Below are 14,143 nucleotides of genomic sequence, written 5' to 3'. Positions count from 1 at the left end.
TGAATACCTCCACAGGACCAGCCCCTTCATTAAAAACAACAGAGTCACTGCTGCTCTGCTCAACATCCCCTCATGCCCGCTGCTGCTGCTGCTGCACAGCAGCCTCCAAAATCAACGGCGAGCAGCTGACAGCACAGCTGTTTAAATCTAAGGCACTCCAGGGTGAAGTTTGAGAGAAAAATGTGGCAAAGTTATATATCTACATCTGAGCCATTAACAAGTAAGCTGGTCTGATTTCTGAGCCTTAGATGTTATAGATCATGTTTTACTGTCTTGTGCGGGGACAAAATTAAATTGAAGGCTGAATTTGGTTTGCTGCATGGATTTCATCAAAAAGCAATACAAAGAAACATATCATTCAATATACAAGTCTCTTTTTATTAAACTGCATAGACATCAGTTTACGTCTATGTACATGTCAGAACAGAGATCTATTGCCAAAAGATTTCTTAAAACAAATTAATTTTATTCAACATTTTCTGCCCTGTGAACTAGATTTAGATCCACCCCCAAATTAGGATATTTAAAAAAATAGTTAAATGTATTAAAAATAAAGATGTAAGCAGCAGTAAATATATATCATCTTTTAAAATTATATTTTTTCTTTTTATATATATATATCTTCTTATTAAAAATATAAAAAATTAAATACTAATTTCTCACTGGGTAAATCGCTTCTCAATAGCTACTGATAGTGGCATAAACTCCAAAATGTTTTTAACATTTTAGTGGTGTTTCTGTAGGTCAAGCACTAAAAGCAAAATGGAGGCCCCTCTGCAGGTGGTTGGTCTTTAAAATGGCCACAAACAACTCTGCTGTCCGCCTCTCTGTCCATCAGCAAAGCCCCAGTAGTGTCTGCAAAAACAGGAAGTCATCTGTTAGCTTTATATGAGACAGAGCCAACGATGAATAAGCTCCAAGTCATGGTGTGCTTTAAAAAAGGATAACTTATTAACCAGGGCTCCAGATATAACACTGTCATTTATGTACAGAGATTGAGTCTTAATATAGTTTGAGAGCACAAAGTTCAAAACTGTAGGTCAGGAACAAAAATACATCACAAAGTTTCCCATCACAGAAATAGATATTTGTTGTCCCTAAATCCAAGAAAAGAAACTTACCATCCAAGAATCCAGGAAAACTAGTTAGCTAGTTGGGAAATCACAGTGTGTTTGTGGATTTGGGCGCTGGAAAAAACAGAGACGATCAAGTTAATTTTATTCAGAAATGAGTGTAGGCTCTGCATCTAATTATCTGCACATTAATAATTAATGGGCATGATCAACTCAGATTCAGGTTTAGTGGATTTACCTCAGGCAGACAGCCGCTCCTCCGTCTTTCTTCCACCATTCGTCTGATCAAAATCCATTCTGATTGGCTGGTGATTAACACTTGTTTGTGTTAATAGTCAGTATTAGAAAACGGATCAGATTACCGGTGTGATTTATTAGTTTGATTTGTTAATCCTCCATAAAATCAGTGCATTTATCAGGGAGAATATCCTTAACTGCCTAAGTAAAGACACCTCTGAAGATGTGAGCAAAGAGGGAAGAGCAGAAGAATTTTCTTTCATTACATGCAGATAACACCCATGATATTAACCAGCCTATGGAAATCTTTCCAGTCACTTTATTTCTCGGGGCATGCATGATTTACTTCTTGAGTAATTAAATGAGGCTTAATGTTACAACATAAACCATGTAGACTGTGCCACTTGGGACAGAGCAACAATTTCATTTGAATTGTTTACACAGCTGAATGCCGAGCACAAAGTTAGAACCATCAGAAAAGCAGCAGGCAATTACTTTTTCCCTTAAATATACAACTAAAAGAAAGTGCTCAGGGGCAGCAGTAACAATTAAACACTGACGCTTATTTAAACAGCTAATCGCATAATGTTCTGTTTATTTTTAACTTCAAACTGCAGTAGCATCTATATAGGGTGCACAGTCTCTAGGATTTCTTTTTGTCTTTTGCTTCTAAAAACATTTAGTGAATATGCTTTCTATACCAGTGCTTCTTATCATTTTTTTTCATCTACTCCACAGATGTACTCAAAACACTTTTCTCTACCCCCAGACAGCTTTCATGTTCATGTGACAAACAACTAACTGTGTAAAATTACTACATTAACAGTTCATCGACTGCTTTTAGCTACTTCTCCATTTAGCAGCTATTAATTCCTATTACAGTTTATGTTTATTTAACAATATAACTTGTGCTGTCAGAGATAAACGTTTACATATCGTTTATCGATCTTTCAAGTGCTAATCTATATTTTTAGTTAACAGTTTGACCTTTCTTTTAGCAAAAATAACTTTAGCTAGCTACTATTTCAATCCTAAATTCATTAGGTTTGCTAATAATTTATTTTGAACAGTAAGCTAACATTTCAATTTAAACTATACCTATTTTATTAAGCTATTTCATTGGTTTAGCCATACTATTAGCTAATAATTCTATCTGTTAGCCATGTTTTTAGCTACCTCCTGTAATTGTTAGTCACTACAAAAGTAGCTATAGTTTTACTCAACTGTGGGCTTTTACTTCTGTTAAATTCAAGTGTTTTCATATAATTTCTTTACAAAGTTAACCATTTATCTGTATTTCATATTAATCCATAAAGTTCTATAAAAATTTAATTCATTTATCCATAGCCCAGTATTAGTTAATAACTTTAAAAATATTATCACTTTATACTAACAGTTCCAACATTTAGTCACAATTTTACATAGCGTTCAACCATTTACTTATTTGTATGTTTTTCAGCACTGTTTTCTTTATTTATGTATTTCTTTTGGCTTCTGTTCTGCTCGTCTGTTTCTTTCAGTCAGCTGTTGATTTTTATTCTCAAACTTGTTCAGGTTAATTCAGTTCTTTAAATAATTCTAATAATTGTGCCAATCTGTCCTTGTACACCTTGGAAGTACTGTTTAAAGGCAGTAGTTTTTAATATCGAGGTCCCTGAGGGAATTGAAAAAACATAAAACATTTCTCAGTGTCAGTCCTGCCAATTTTATTTATTTATATTGTAAACAACATGAAATATTAATTTAGGCTTTCGTGGTGCTGTACATAAAAGAATTCTGGCTTATTTTTGCTTCTTTTGAATATTATTTTGCAGGGCTTTTATAATCCACTTGTAATCCTTTGAGAGAGGCACAATAATCAGCTCAAGTGATGTTTTCCACTTGACATCACCAGTGTGTGAATTATTAAAATAAGCGGCATTTTTCCTGACTTCAGCGCAAAGAAAATAAACTTAACAAACACACTAATGATCATTAAGTGAGAGTGGCAGTAAGCGTTGTTTCGAGCCAGTATATGAGCTCACTTGGCAGCTTAAACACACTTCACCACCGCTTTAATGCCGTCACCTGCTGAGCAGTTGCTGTAGCAACAGTGCGTAAATACCAAACTACCACCTAAAGCAGCACAATCCATAAATCCTGCTTCAAACACGAGCCTGCCTCTTGCTCTTTCTCTCAATCTTTTTTTTTTTCTTTTTGTCCACATTTCTGCTGTTTGAGCTAAAAGCACCACAGAGAGGAAGCGTCAGCTTGATGCGATCAAACTCACCTGTAAATGAGGAAACTGGAGATCCCAAAAATGATGAGAGCTAAGCCAGAACCCACAGCTACAATACCCAGAACTGGCAGATGACCTGAAAACAGGAGGAAAAACAAAGAATTCACACTCTCATATGTTCAGCAGATGTCCACAATCATATCTTTGAAAATAAAGGAAAAACGCACAGATGTGACTTCCTGAAGTACAGCTGTGGTGCTTTAGAAATCTGTCACCCCACAAACACACAGCCACACTCCCAACGCACAATTAAAACCTAACAACGATTAATAACACCTGCTGGAAGTCGGTCAGTAAAGTAGCAGCGGCGGGTTTTATTCAGTTTCAGCTTCTCTGTTGTTACTGAAATTAACAACAGGTGCACTAGAGGGGCAACAAGGAGACAACCCCCAAAACAATAATCTTCATCTTGTCTGACTGTTTTTTCACTAGTTTTGCATTTGGCTAGGGTCAGTTCCACTATGGGTAGCACAAGGAGATACCTGGACTCTGCAGAAGTTGCACAGGCAGTCCAACTCCTCTAGGTTCGCACATTAATACGTGCCATTACCAGAAGTTTCGCAAGTCTTCCAGCACAGTCTGAAGAGCCTGGAGGAGATTCCAAGAGACAGGCAGTTACTTTATTAGAGCTGGATGGGCCTGTAGAAGGTAGTTAACCCATCAGCAGGACTGATATCTGCTCATTTGTGCAACAGGAACAAGATGAACACTGCCGAGCTACAAGAGCTGCATGACCGGTTTGGCACTGGGTCAGTGATGGTCTGGGAGGCTTATCCATGGAGGGACACACAGACAAAAGCCAAGGTTCAGCATATCAGGAGGAAATCCTCAGACTCATTGTCAGCCCCTACATTGGTTCACGGTTCCTGGGCTCATGGTCAGGCATGCAGACCACATACCATTTTTTTTTTCACTTTTACTTGGGTGTGTTTTTTAATTCAGCCCTCTGTAGGTTGATCATTTTCATTTCTATCAAACAATGTGGCATCCTTTCATTCCTCACACATTACCCCGTATGTATTGCAATTTCTAAAATAAAAACAAATAATACATTCGTTTTAAAAGGCCTCTGTTTTGTCTCTTTTGAATAACTGCTATTGCTCATTAATAAGACTGAAGTATTTCTATTATCCGATTACTCAATTAATTAATACAATTAATTAATAAAATTGAATACTTGATTACAAATATAATTTATACCTGCAGCCCTGATCCTAACAGGAGTAGTAGAGATGACATTGCTCTTCTAAGGATCTTTGCTATTTCTTCTTGTAAAATGCGCACTGGTCACCCATTGCTCCAACCAACCACCACATGTAAATTCTCAGCTTTATGCAAAAAAACCAAACAATTTATGCTTCAGTATCCCAGGCAAGACTTGCTTATAAGGGCAGTGGGAACGGGTTCCAAATCTGACGATTTCTCCATGAAAACAACACCACGCCATGAAGCACAGCTTGTAATGTCACTGTTGTTCTCGCTTTGCATTTTTTTAAACTTAATTAAAGTCCACCCCAACAGTTCAACAGAGAAAAAACAAAACCCATGAGCAGTCTGGTTACTTTTTATTTGTTTCGTTTTCTGATGTGTGTCAGAATACTGCAATTATCAAACTTGTGATTGTACTCTGTTTTTTCTGGTCAATTAATGACAGGCTTCAAACGCTTATAATCATCTCAATTATCTAATTCACTCCAAGCTGAAGTTGTGAAACTCTTAAGTGTTGATATGCTTCTCCAAATTTCTCAGCATTCATCATCATTGGTGTTGAAAGTGAGCCTCCATTCATTATCCTGTCTTCACACCACAATACATTTTAATTGCAGTGTGGTTTTCCTTCTCTGTTTATCATCCCTGATAGAAAAAAAAACCCAAAAAGTGTCACTGCTCAACAAAGACAACTTCCTGCGCTCATATTTCACCGCCTGTCACTCAAGTAAATGCTCCACTTCACCCATTTACTTTATAGACACAAAGAGCTGGGAAGGAACTGAAGAAAAACAAGGCATTTATCACGGTAGCTTTATTTAAAATAGGAACAGCGCATTAGTGCCCTGTAATATCCACCTGATTATCAATTCCATTCTAACCAAGGTCATGAAAAAATATGCTATTAAGCTATTATACTGTGTGTGAACTTTTTATAATTCTTGTCATGAAATTAGTGTCCATTAGAAAGCCTTGTGCTGCTCGTTTGTGACAGGTATAATCACCTGTAGGTAGGTAGAAAGGGGTAAGTGTCTTATTACATTATGACGGGTCATACCATCATTACAGGAGGGGTCATCAGTCGAAAAGACGCAGGGGGGGTTGTCCAGTGGTGGGCCACCACTGGGCCAGTGGATCTTCTCTGTCTGGGACCAAATGATGTCTTTGGTGGTTCCATTGTAATATGCAACAACCTGCAAATACAGAGGGAAAAAGTCTTAATTTAAATATGCTCAGATACAGCACCAAATGTTTCTTCTCTTTAGCCTCAAAGTGGTGGATTTAAATTTTAATTAGTCCAATACTTTGGACTAATATTAAAAAAAATGTGATAATCATAGTGACAATGATGAGTCAGGTGAATACAGGCCAGAGACTGGTCTACAACCATCTGGTAATCACCAGTTCTGAGGGAAAAGTGTGTCTTCCCCAAACTGGCAAGTGGTTCCTGGAGGTCGATGGAAAATTGATTACTAAAGCTAGAATCACATAGGCCTAGAGGTCAATCAGTGACCTCTGGCAGTCACAATTGCAACACAACTGTCGACCAGGAAACTGGAGTTCAGCTCACGATTGGGACTATTTTTATGTTTGTCTTATACTTAGTGTTCACTTTTATTTAGTTCAGGAAAAAAAATTTGCACAAAACACAATTGTTATCACACCAATACTTTGTGCATGGATGGATATGTTGATAGTTAGATATGATTGAAAACATAATAACCATTGGCTGCAAAATAGTATCAACCCTCCACAGGCTGCATGTTACCACCATGCCTGAGGAGTTGGTAATGTTTAACCTGGCAAGCATACTTGCTAAATATAAGTTTTTAAAGAGGATAAATATAGTGAGATCTGAAGCTACAAAGTTCGTAGGCGACTAGCCTTGAAAAGCATAAAGACAGGGAACCAGGTACCTTTGTTCCTCTCCAGTGGTGCTTCTGAAACTTGTCAAGGTGACAATGCTGTTATTTTATTTTATACCAGAAATGAGCAAAAAAAAAGGTAAAAATGAAAAGAGCCAACTGAGTTGATATTACAAGAAGAGCTGCTTGCATGTTTTCCCTCAAGTCATATAACAGATAAGGTTTTCAAAGAGTCTTTATTACCTCAGTTTTAACTTAATTATCGTATTACCTTCATTTAAATTACTTTCCTGCAATCACAATTGTACAAAGGTATTTATTTAAGATTATGTGATTGTCCTGTCTCTGAATCAAAATATCAGCAAACCTATCAACATAATCAACATATGTTTTGCGTCACTAACCCCCTAACCTGGTATAACATAGGTAATCATTGCATGCCATGCAATGTAATGATTAAAGGAATTAATGAAACGTTCAAGAGAAAATACAGAACTGTAGGATCAACATCCACACAAGCAGCGACCATCCTGAAAGGCTTGTGCGCGAGGGAGAGAGCTTTATTTTGACAGCTCCATGAGCAGCATCTGTTGTACTCCAACTCTTCTCTGGTAAGTTTCAATTGCTAGTTCCACGTGATCCTCGACACAGGAAGATGTTTATTTTGGAATCTGTGCTCTTATTTAGATTATAAAAAATGATGAGTTTGGACATGTTTTGGCTACCTTGTGATTGGCAAGTTGCATGCCATATAAGCATGGTGATGGGCAAAAGTCTCAATTCATAGCTCAAACCTGAAGTCCACAAACCAGTGGGTAACAATGCCATCTATTACATGATATACTGTCTACCATACATATGCATTTGGAGTACCTTAATAAAATGGAAATACTTCATTTGATTACGCCAAAGTCATGCTAATGTTACTTTTTTCTTAAATAAATCTAACACATAAATCCAGTGTAGCTTATGTTTTTATGTTAATATTACATATCTTCAAACATTAAGCAACAGAGGACATTACAAGAACACTTCCTTTTTTTTTTTTACTTTGATTTTTATTAGGTTATTTTGACATTGTGGACATACAGTAAAGAAAATAACAAACAGACATACATATAAACAAACAGAGTCTGGAGTTTACATATCTTTCTCCATTTATCACATTGCAGAAAAAAAAAAAAAGAAAACCTATTATGTTGTTTCATTTGTGTCACTTCTGAATGTTTTCCACTTCCTCCATAGTCTGTCGTATTTACCTCCCATCAGTCTAATGTTGAGTGTTATTTTTTCCATCTCTGAGATATCCTCTACAATACTGATCCAATCCCGCTGGGTGGGAGGATCTGGATGTAACCACTTCTTTGTAATTGCTTTTTTTGTTGCGGCCAGAATTATTTTGACTAAATACACGTCCTCTTTTTGTATGTATTCTTTTATGTTTCCTAGATACATCACTTGGCAAGTATTTGGGAATGTATAACTCAAAATATTATCCATATTCATTTTTAAGTCTTCCCAATACTTTTTAATTTTAATGCATTTCCAGAATACATGAGAATGATCCGCTTCCATTTCTCCACACAATCTCCAACAATTTTGTAAACTTGAGGTCAGTTTGCTTTTTATTTTGGGTGTAATGAAAAAACGTGTCAAATTTTTCCAACAAAATTCCCTCCACAACGGCGAATTAGTTGTACTGTGTTGCAATTCACACATATTGAGCCATTCTTTCTCTGTTATTTTTATGGTCAGTTCAACTTCCCATTTCTTTTTAATATAGAGTGTTGAATCTTGTCTATTTTCTTCTAATGACCTATAGAAGGTGGAAATAGTTTTAAATTGTTTATGTTCATAGCAATCTTTTACTTTTCCGACAACCCCCAGTGGTTTCCCAAGCCAGTCAGATTTTATTTGTTTTGCGTAGTAGTCCCTAACTTGCAAATATCTAAAGAAATCTCTATTTTCCAATTTGTATTTGTTTTTTAGTTGTTGGAAACTCATTAGTCCTCCGTTTTTCATAAGGGTACAAACTGCTGTAATCCCTTTTAGTTCCCACTGTTTGAATGTTTGGTCCAATTGTCCTGCCTTGAAATTTTTATCATGTCTAAACCATCTGAGTATAAATAATTGTTCTTTTAACTGACATTTTTCTATTACTGTGTGCCATATGTCTAATGTAAATTTCACAATTTGATTCATTCCACTTTTATTCTTTGTCATTAAATGTTTGTCAGAGATAAAAATCTGAATGTTGTTTCCCTCGATTTCTTTCTCAATTTCCTTCCATCTTGCCTCATATTCTGGTCTACACCAACCAGCAAGTGGTCTGAGTTGGGCTGCATAGAAGTATTCCCTTAGGTTCGGCAAGGCCATCCCTCCCTTGCGCTTCGGGAGTTGCAGTGTTGTTAGTCTTATTCTGGGCTTCTTCCCACCCCAAATAAACCTTGATATCATCTTGTCCCATATTTTGAATTTTTTTTGAGATATAGGAAGTGGGAGTGACTGAAACATGTATAACAGTCTTGGGAGAACATTCATCTTTATTATTTGGATTCTTGAGTAGAAGTTTGTAGGTGTTGCCGACCACCGTTCTAGATCTTTTCTAATGTTGCCCTCCACCTGATTATAGTTTATGTCCGCCATATCTGATAATGTTTTTTTCAAGGTTACGCCCAAATATTTCATGTTGTTCGAGTGCCAATTTAATTTGTATTCGTCTCTGATCTTTTGGGAGGGTATATAATTGAATGATAGAATTTGTGTTTTGGATACATTAATTTTATAGCCTGATAAGTATTCAAAGGTATGGAATAGTTGCATCAAAATTGGGAAGCACTTGTCAGGGTTTCGTAGAAAAATAATAACGTCATCAGCAAACAATCCAATAAGGTGTTTTTGTCCAGCAAGGGATACCCCCTCCAACTTTGAATGTTGTCGCACTGCTTGTGCTAGTGGCTCAACATATAAAGCAAAAAGAATTGGTGACAAGACACAGCCCTGTTTTGTACCTCTATATAGCCGAATTCTATCTGTCAGACTACCATTCACCTTGATTCTAGCTGTAGGTTGATTATAGATTGTCCTTATACATTGTATTGAGCTGTCCTTAAACCCGAATTTTTCCAATACTCCAAATAGGAAGAGCCAGCTTACGCTATCAAATGCCTTTTCTTGATCTAAGCTAATTAACACAGTACTGATATTCGTTTTTTCTGCATTGTCAATAATGTGAAGGACTCCTTATATTGTCCTGTGCCTGACGTCCCTTGATGAATCCAGTTTGATCCACTTCTATCAGATCTGGTACAAATTTTTGGAGTCTTTTGCTAATGATCGAAGTGTACAATTTATAGTCGTTATTTAGGAGGGAAATGGGTCTATAATTCTTGCAGTAGTCTTTGTTTTTTCCTTCTTTGGGTAAGATTGTTATAATAGCTTCTCCCCATGATGGTGGAGCTATTCCCTGATTCAGAGTCCAGTTGAAGCAAGATAGAAGAAGTGGCTTGAGTTCTTCTTTGAAAACTTTGTAAAATTCAGCCTGAAAGCCATCGCTTCCTGGGGCTTTATTTGTTTTTTGTTCGGCAATAACTGTATCTAGTTCCTTATCTGTAATCTGTGAAATCAGTAACTTGTTTTGGGTATCTCCTATGGAGGGCAGATCCAGCGGGTCAAGAAAATTTTTTTATTGTCTCAAGGTCTGCGGCTGCCGGTTGTGAATACAGTCTCGTGTAATATTTTTTAAATTCATTTTCTATCTCATTAGGCATATAGTGTAATTTGTTACTATCCAAATTTCTTACTTTATCAATAATCCTTGATCTCTGCTTTTTACGCAGTCTACTGGCAAGTATTTTAGTTGCTTTGGGCCCTGATTCGTAATAGGTTTGTTGCATATACCTAGCCTTTTTTTTCTACTTCTTCTTTTAGTAATTCATCAATTTGGTTTCTGATGTCTGATATTTCTTCTAGAATTTCAGGATTTTTAAGTAGTTTATGTTCCCTCTCCAGATGTTTAAGTTTTTCTATCAAATTTTTATATAGGGCCAGTCGCGCTTTTTTTTGTGCTGCTGTTAGGGCTATGAGTTTTCCCCTTAAGACTGCCTTTAATGCATCCCAAAGTATAGTTGGGCTCACATCTCCGGTATCATTGTCTTCTATATATATTTTTATATCTTCTTTAATTTTCTTAACATGTTCATCCCTATTTAAAATAGCCAAATTAAGTCTCCATGCTGTATGTATTTTCCTATTATCGAGACGGATTTCTAGACTACTCAAACTATGGTCTGAGACATCTGCCACACCTATTTTACAATCTGTAACATTATGAAGTTCTTCAATATTAATTAGAAAATAATCAATTCTCGAATATGTGGCATGAGGTGCAGAGTAGTGGGTGTAGTCCCTGGTTTGAGGATTACGTGTTCTCCATACATCAATCAGTCCCACCTCTTGTAATATTGTATTCATAAAATTAGACAGACGATGTTTACATGTTGCAGCACTGGTAGTGTCAATATCCCGATTTAGCACAACATTGTAATCCCCTGCACATATCACCAGACCTTCAGATTCTTGTGTCACTAAATTGAATAAATCTTGGTAATCACTTTTCTTACTTCCTGGTGGGGCGTAGATATTAACCAGGGTAACTAGTTTATTTTCCAATTTCCCTTTAATTAGTAAGTATCTACCCTCTTTATCAGACACTTCTTTGTGGCATTCAAATTGTACAGAGTTTGCTATTAAAATAGCTACTCCTCTTTTCTGACTTTGTCTGTAGGAATTGTAATAGGTATTTTTATAACCAAATCTTTTCAATTTTTCATGTTCCTGTTGGGGCAGGTGAGTCTCCTGCAAGAATATTACCTGTGCCTTTTCTTTTTTGAGTTTTGTTACCACTTTACTTCTTTTGATTGGGTTATTCAGACCATTCACATTCAGTGACACCAGTTTTATATTATTAAAAGGCATGTAATCCACGCGATTGTAGATCGTAATTCTCCAGACAACAAAAAATTGTGGCCTTGACATTTGGCCAACCACCATGTACTATTACAACAGTGCAAAAAAAATAAATAAATAAAAACAAAATAAAATAAAAAAAACAAAAACAAAAACAAACAAACCCTATAACACCCGACTTCCACGTTGGGGTGAACGCTTCCCACCCCGAATCCCCGTTGGCAGGCTGAGGAGAAAGTCTCTTCACAGAGGGCCCCTCCTTGGCGGTGATACATAATGTTTCACACATCCAAAAGTCCAACGATCTCTGGCAGCGATATTTAAAGTCACAGCGAAGTCTACTTTGTATTAAACTATTCAGTAGGTGCTCTTTTTTTGATCGTTGTTCTCACACTTAGGAATAGATTGTCACTCTCGGAAGAGGAAGGAGAAGAAGAAAAAAAAAAAAAAAAAAAAGGGGGAAAGGGGGAAACCCCGGGTAGAGAATAATTGAGGACTCACAGTTCTAAAGTTAAGTAATCCCGTGGGAAAAATAATCGATACCTTGAGTGACATAGATGAGATCTTCATGTCTTGAGAGCAGCTTGTATTATCCTCTTACTGCGCCGATTCACTGCCACACTGTTGCTCGTAAAAGATGCTCCATCTCCGGTCCCAAATCCGTTGAATCTGCTCCTGGCAGCTGCACAGTGTATCCTCTCTTTCTCAGCTCAAGCGCAGCCTCCCTTGCGCTGCCGTAGGTTCGTACACCCGTATCCCAATGGATACGAATTTTGTCCAGCGGTGTTTGGAATCTGACGCCTTTTTCTTTCAATGCCCTTTTGATGTTCCCATATTCCCGACGTTTCTGGGCCACCTCTGTGGCATAATCATGGTCAAATGATATATGCTGACCTTCATACTCCACTTTGCCAGCCCAGGCTCTTTTCAAGATGTCCTCCTTACATATATATTCCTGAAAATTTATTATTATTGACCTGGGCGGCGCATTCTGACCCGGTTTTCCCGTCAACGCTCTATGGGCTCGTTGTATCCGTAGTCTCATATCCTGTGGCAATGAAAGAGCTTTTTTCAATAAATCTTCCACGAACTGTGGCATCGATTCACCTTCTACTCCTTCCGGGACTCCGTAAAGTCGAATATTATTCCTCCTGGATCGTCCTTCCAAATCCGTCATCTTTCTTTGTATAGATTTGTAGTTTTCCATAACTTTGATTAAAGCATCTTTCATGGCTGCGTTTAATTTCTCCGCTTCCGCTATTCGTGTCTCTGCTTCTGTCAATTTACGCTCAAGTGTGTTGGCTTTTTCAGTATTTGCAGAGATGCTTTGATAGACTTCTGTTTTCAATAATGCCAACTCAACTCTCATGTCTTGTTTCAACTCTTCTCTAATTTTTAGCATATCTTGTTTACTTTCAGCGCGAAATGATTGCAGCTCCATCTTGATGTCTTTTAACATTTCGCTAACACTCTCGGAGTCCCGCCGTTGATCAGAGTTATCCATTTCTTTATATTCTTGGTATGCTGCTCGCTTTTTGTGACTTCTCGTCTTCTTACCCCCACTCATCCCAGTCAAGAATCACGAATAATTGTGTATCTTCTTGAATTTGGGGGGTTAATTAGAAAAGTTTGCTGCCAGACTCCCAACTACACGTCCATCTTGGTTTCTCCTACCGGAAGTCTACAAGAACACTTCCACAAACAAATTTTGTTTATACGAGAGTTTCTGTTCAGTGGAAAATAAATATTAGTTAATATTCCGTTTCCCATAATCCACTGATACAATATATAGACAAAATCATTGGACCACCTACACAATGCACCTACAGGAGTTGCTAACCCTTGGGAACCCATGCCGAGACGCTCCAAGCGCTCAGCTTTTGTGCTGATGTTGCAATTATTGAGCTAGCGGAGGGTTGATGGATTTACACAATATTCTCTTTAACGCTTGACATGGCTAAGTGCTTAATTTTATACACCTGTGACAATGCAACTGAAAACAACTGAATCAAAGATGAGGAGAATACCTTTTGTTCATATATGTATCAACAAAAAACTTCTAGCTATGTTCAATTCAGTTACAAAAATCTGTTTCTTATTTTCTTAAAGGGATTTTTCCCCTTGTGCAAAGATGAACATAGATTTTTATATTGTTAAGGTTGAAACCTAAAACTGCTCATGTGATGTTTTCATTAGCCTGCTGGTCAATATGAATCCACCAATTACAACCCAGGGATAAATGAGACCAGGAAGTCACACTGACAGCCTCTCAGGACCACTGTGAAATTCTAATTGAAGTCATGTGTAGCTAACCCACTTATTCTGCCCTCAGGGAGGAAAAAAAACACACTGGAACCGTTCACAGCAGTGTTTGCAGAGCACAACATACAAAAATATTTTCATCGGACTGTTTGGGGGAACTGAGGTTTTATGCATCTTATCATTAGAGAGGTCAAGACCCCAGAATATCTAACAAACAGACCACTTTCCGTGCATGATGTCAAACATTTTAT

The 14,143-nt window shown here is 37.2% G+C and overlaps 1 protein-coding gene across 1 annotated transcript in view; it reads right to left on the bottom strand.

Moving 5' to 3' along the window:
- The window catches only part of npr2 (natriuretic peptide receptor 2), a 94,564-nt gene that overhangs the window by 53,408 nt on the left and 27,013 nt on the right, over positions 1-14,143 (bottom strand). Inside the window, exons 6-7 of the mRNA XM_026174420.1 lie at positions 5,855-5,990; positions 3,580-3,664 (exon numbers count right to left, since the gene is read on the bottom strand). Of these exons, the coding sequence (XP_026030205.1) occupies positions 3,580-3,664; positions 5,855-5,990 (221 nt within the window). The remainder of the gene's footprint in view (positions 1-3,579; positions 3,665-5,854; positions 5,991-14,143) is intronic.

The sequence above is a fragment of the Astatotilapia calliptera genome, chromosome 7 (genome assembly GCF_900246225.1).
Source record: "Astatotilapia calliptera chromosome 7, fAstCal1.2, whole genome shotgun sequence".
Taxonomy (NCBI): domain Eukaryota; kingdom Metazoa; phylum Chordata; class Actinopteri; order Cichliformes; family Cichlidae; genus Astatotilapia; species Astatotilapia calliptera.
This window is presented reverse-complemented; position numbering and strand designations above follow the sequence as displayed.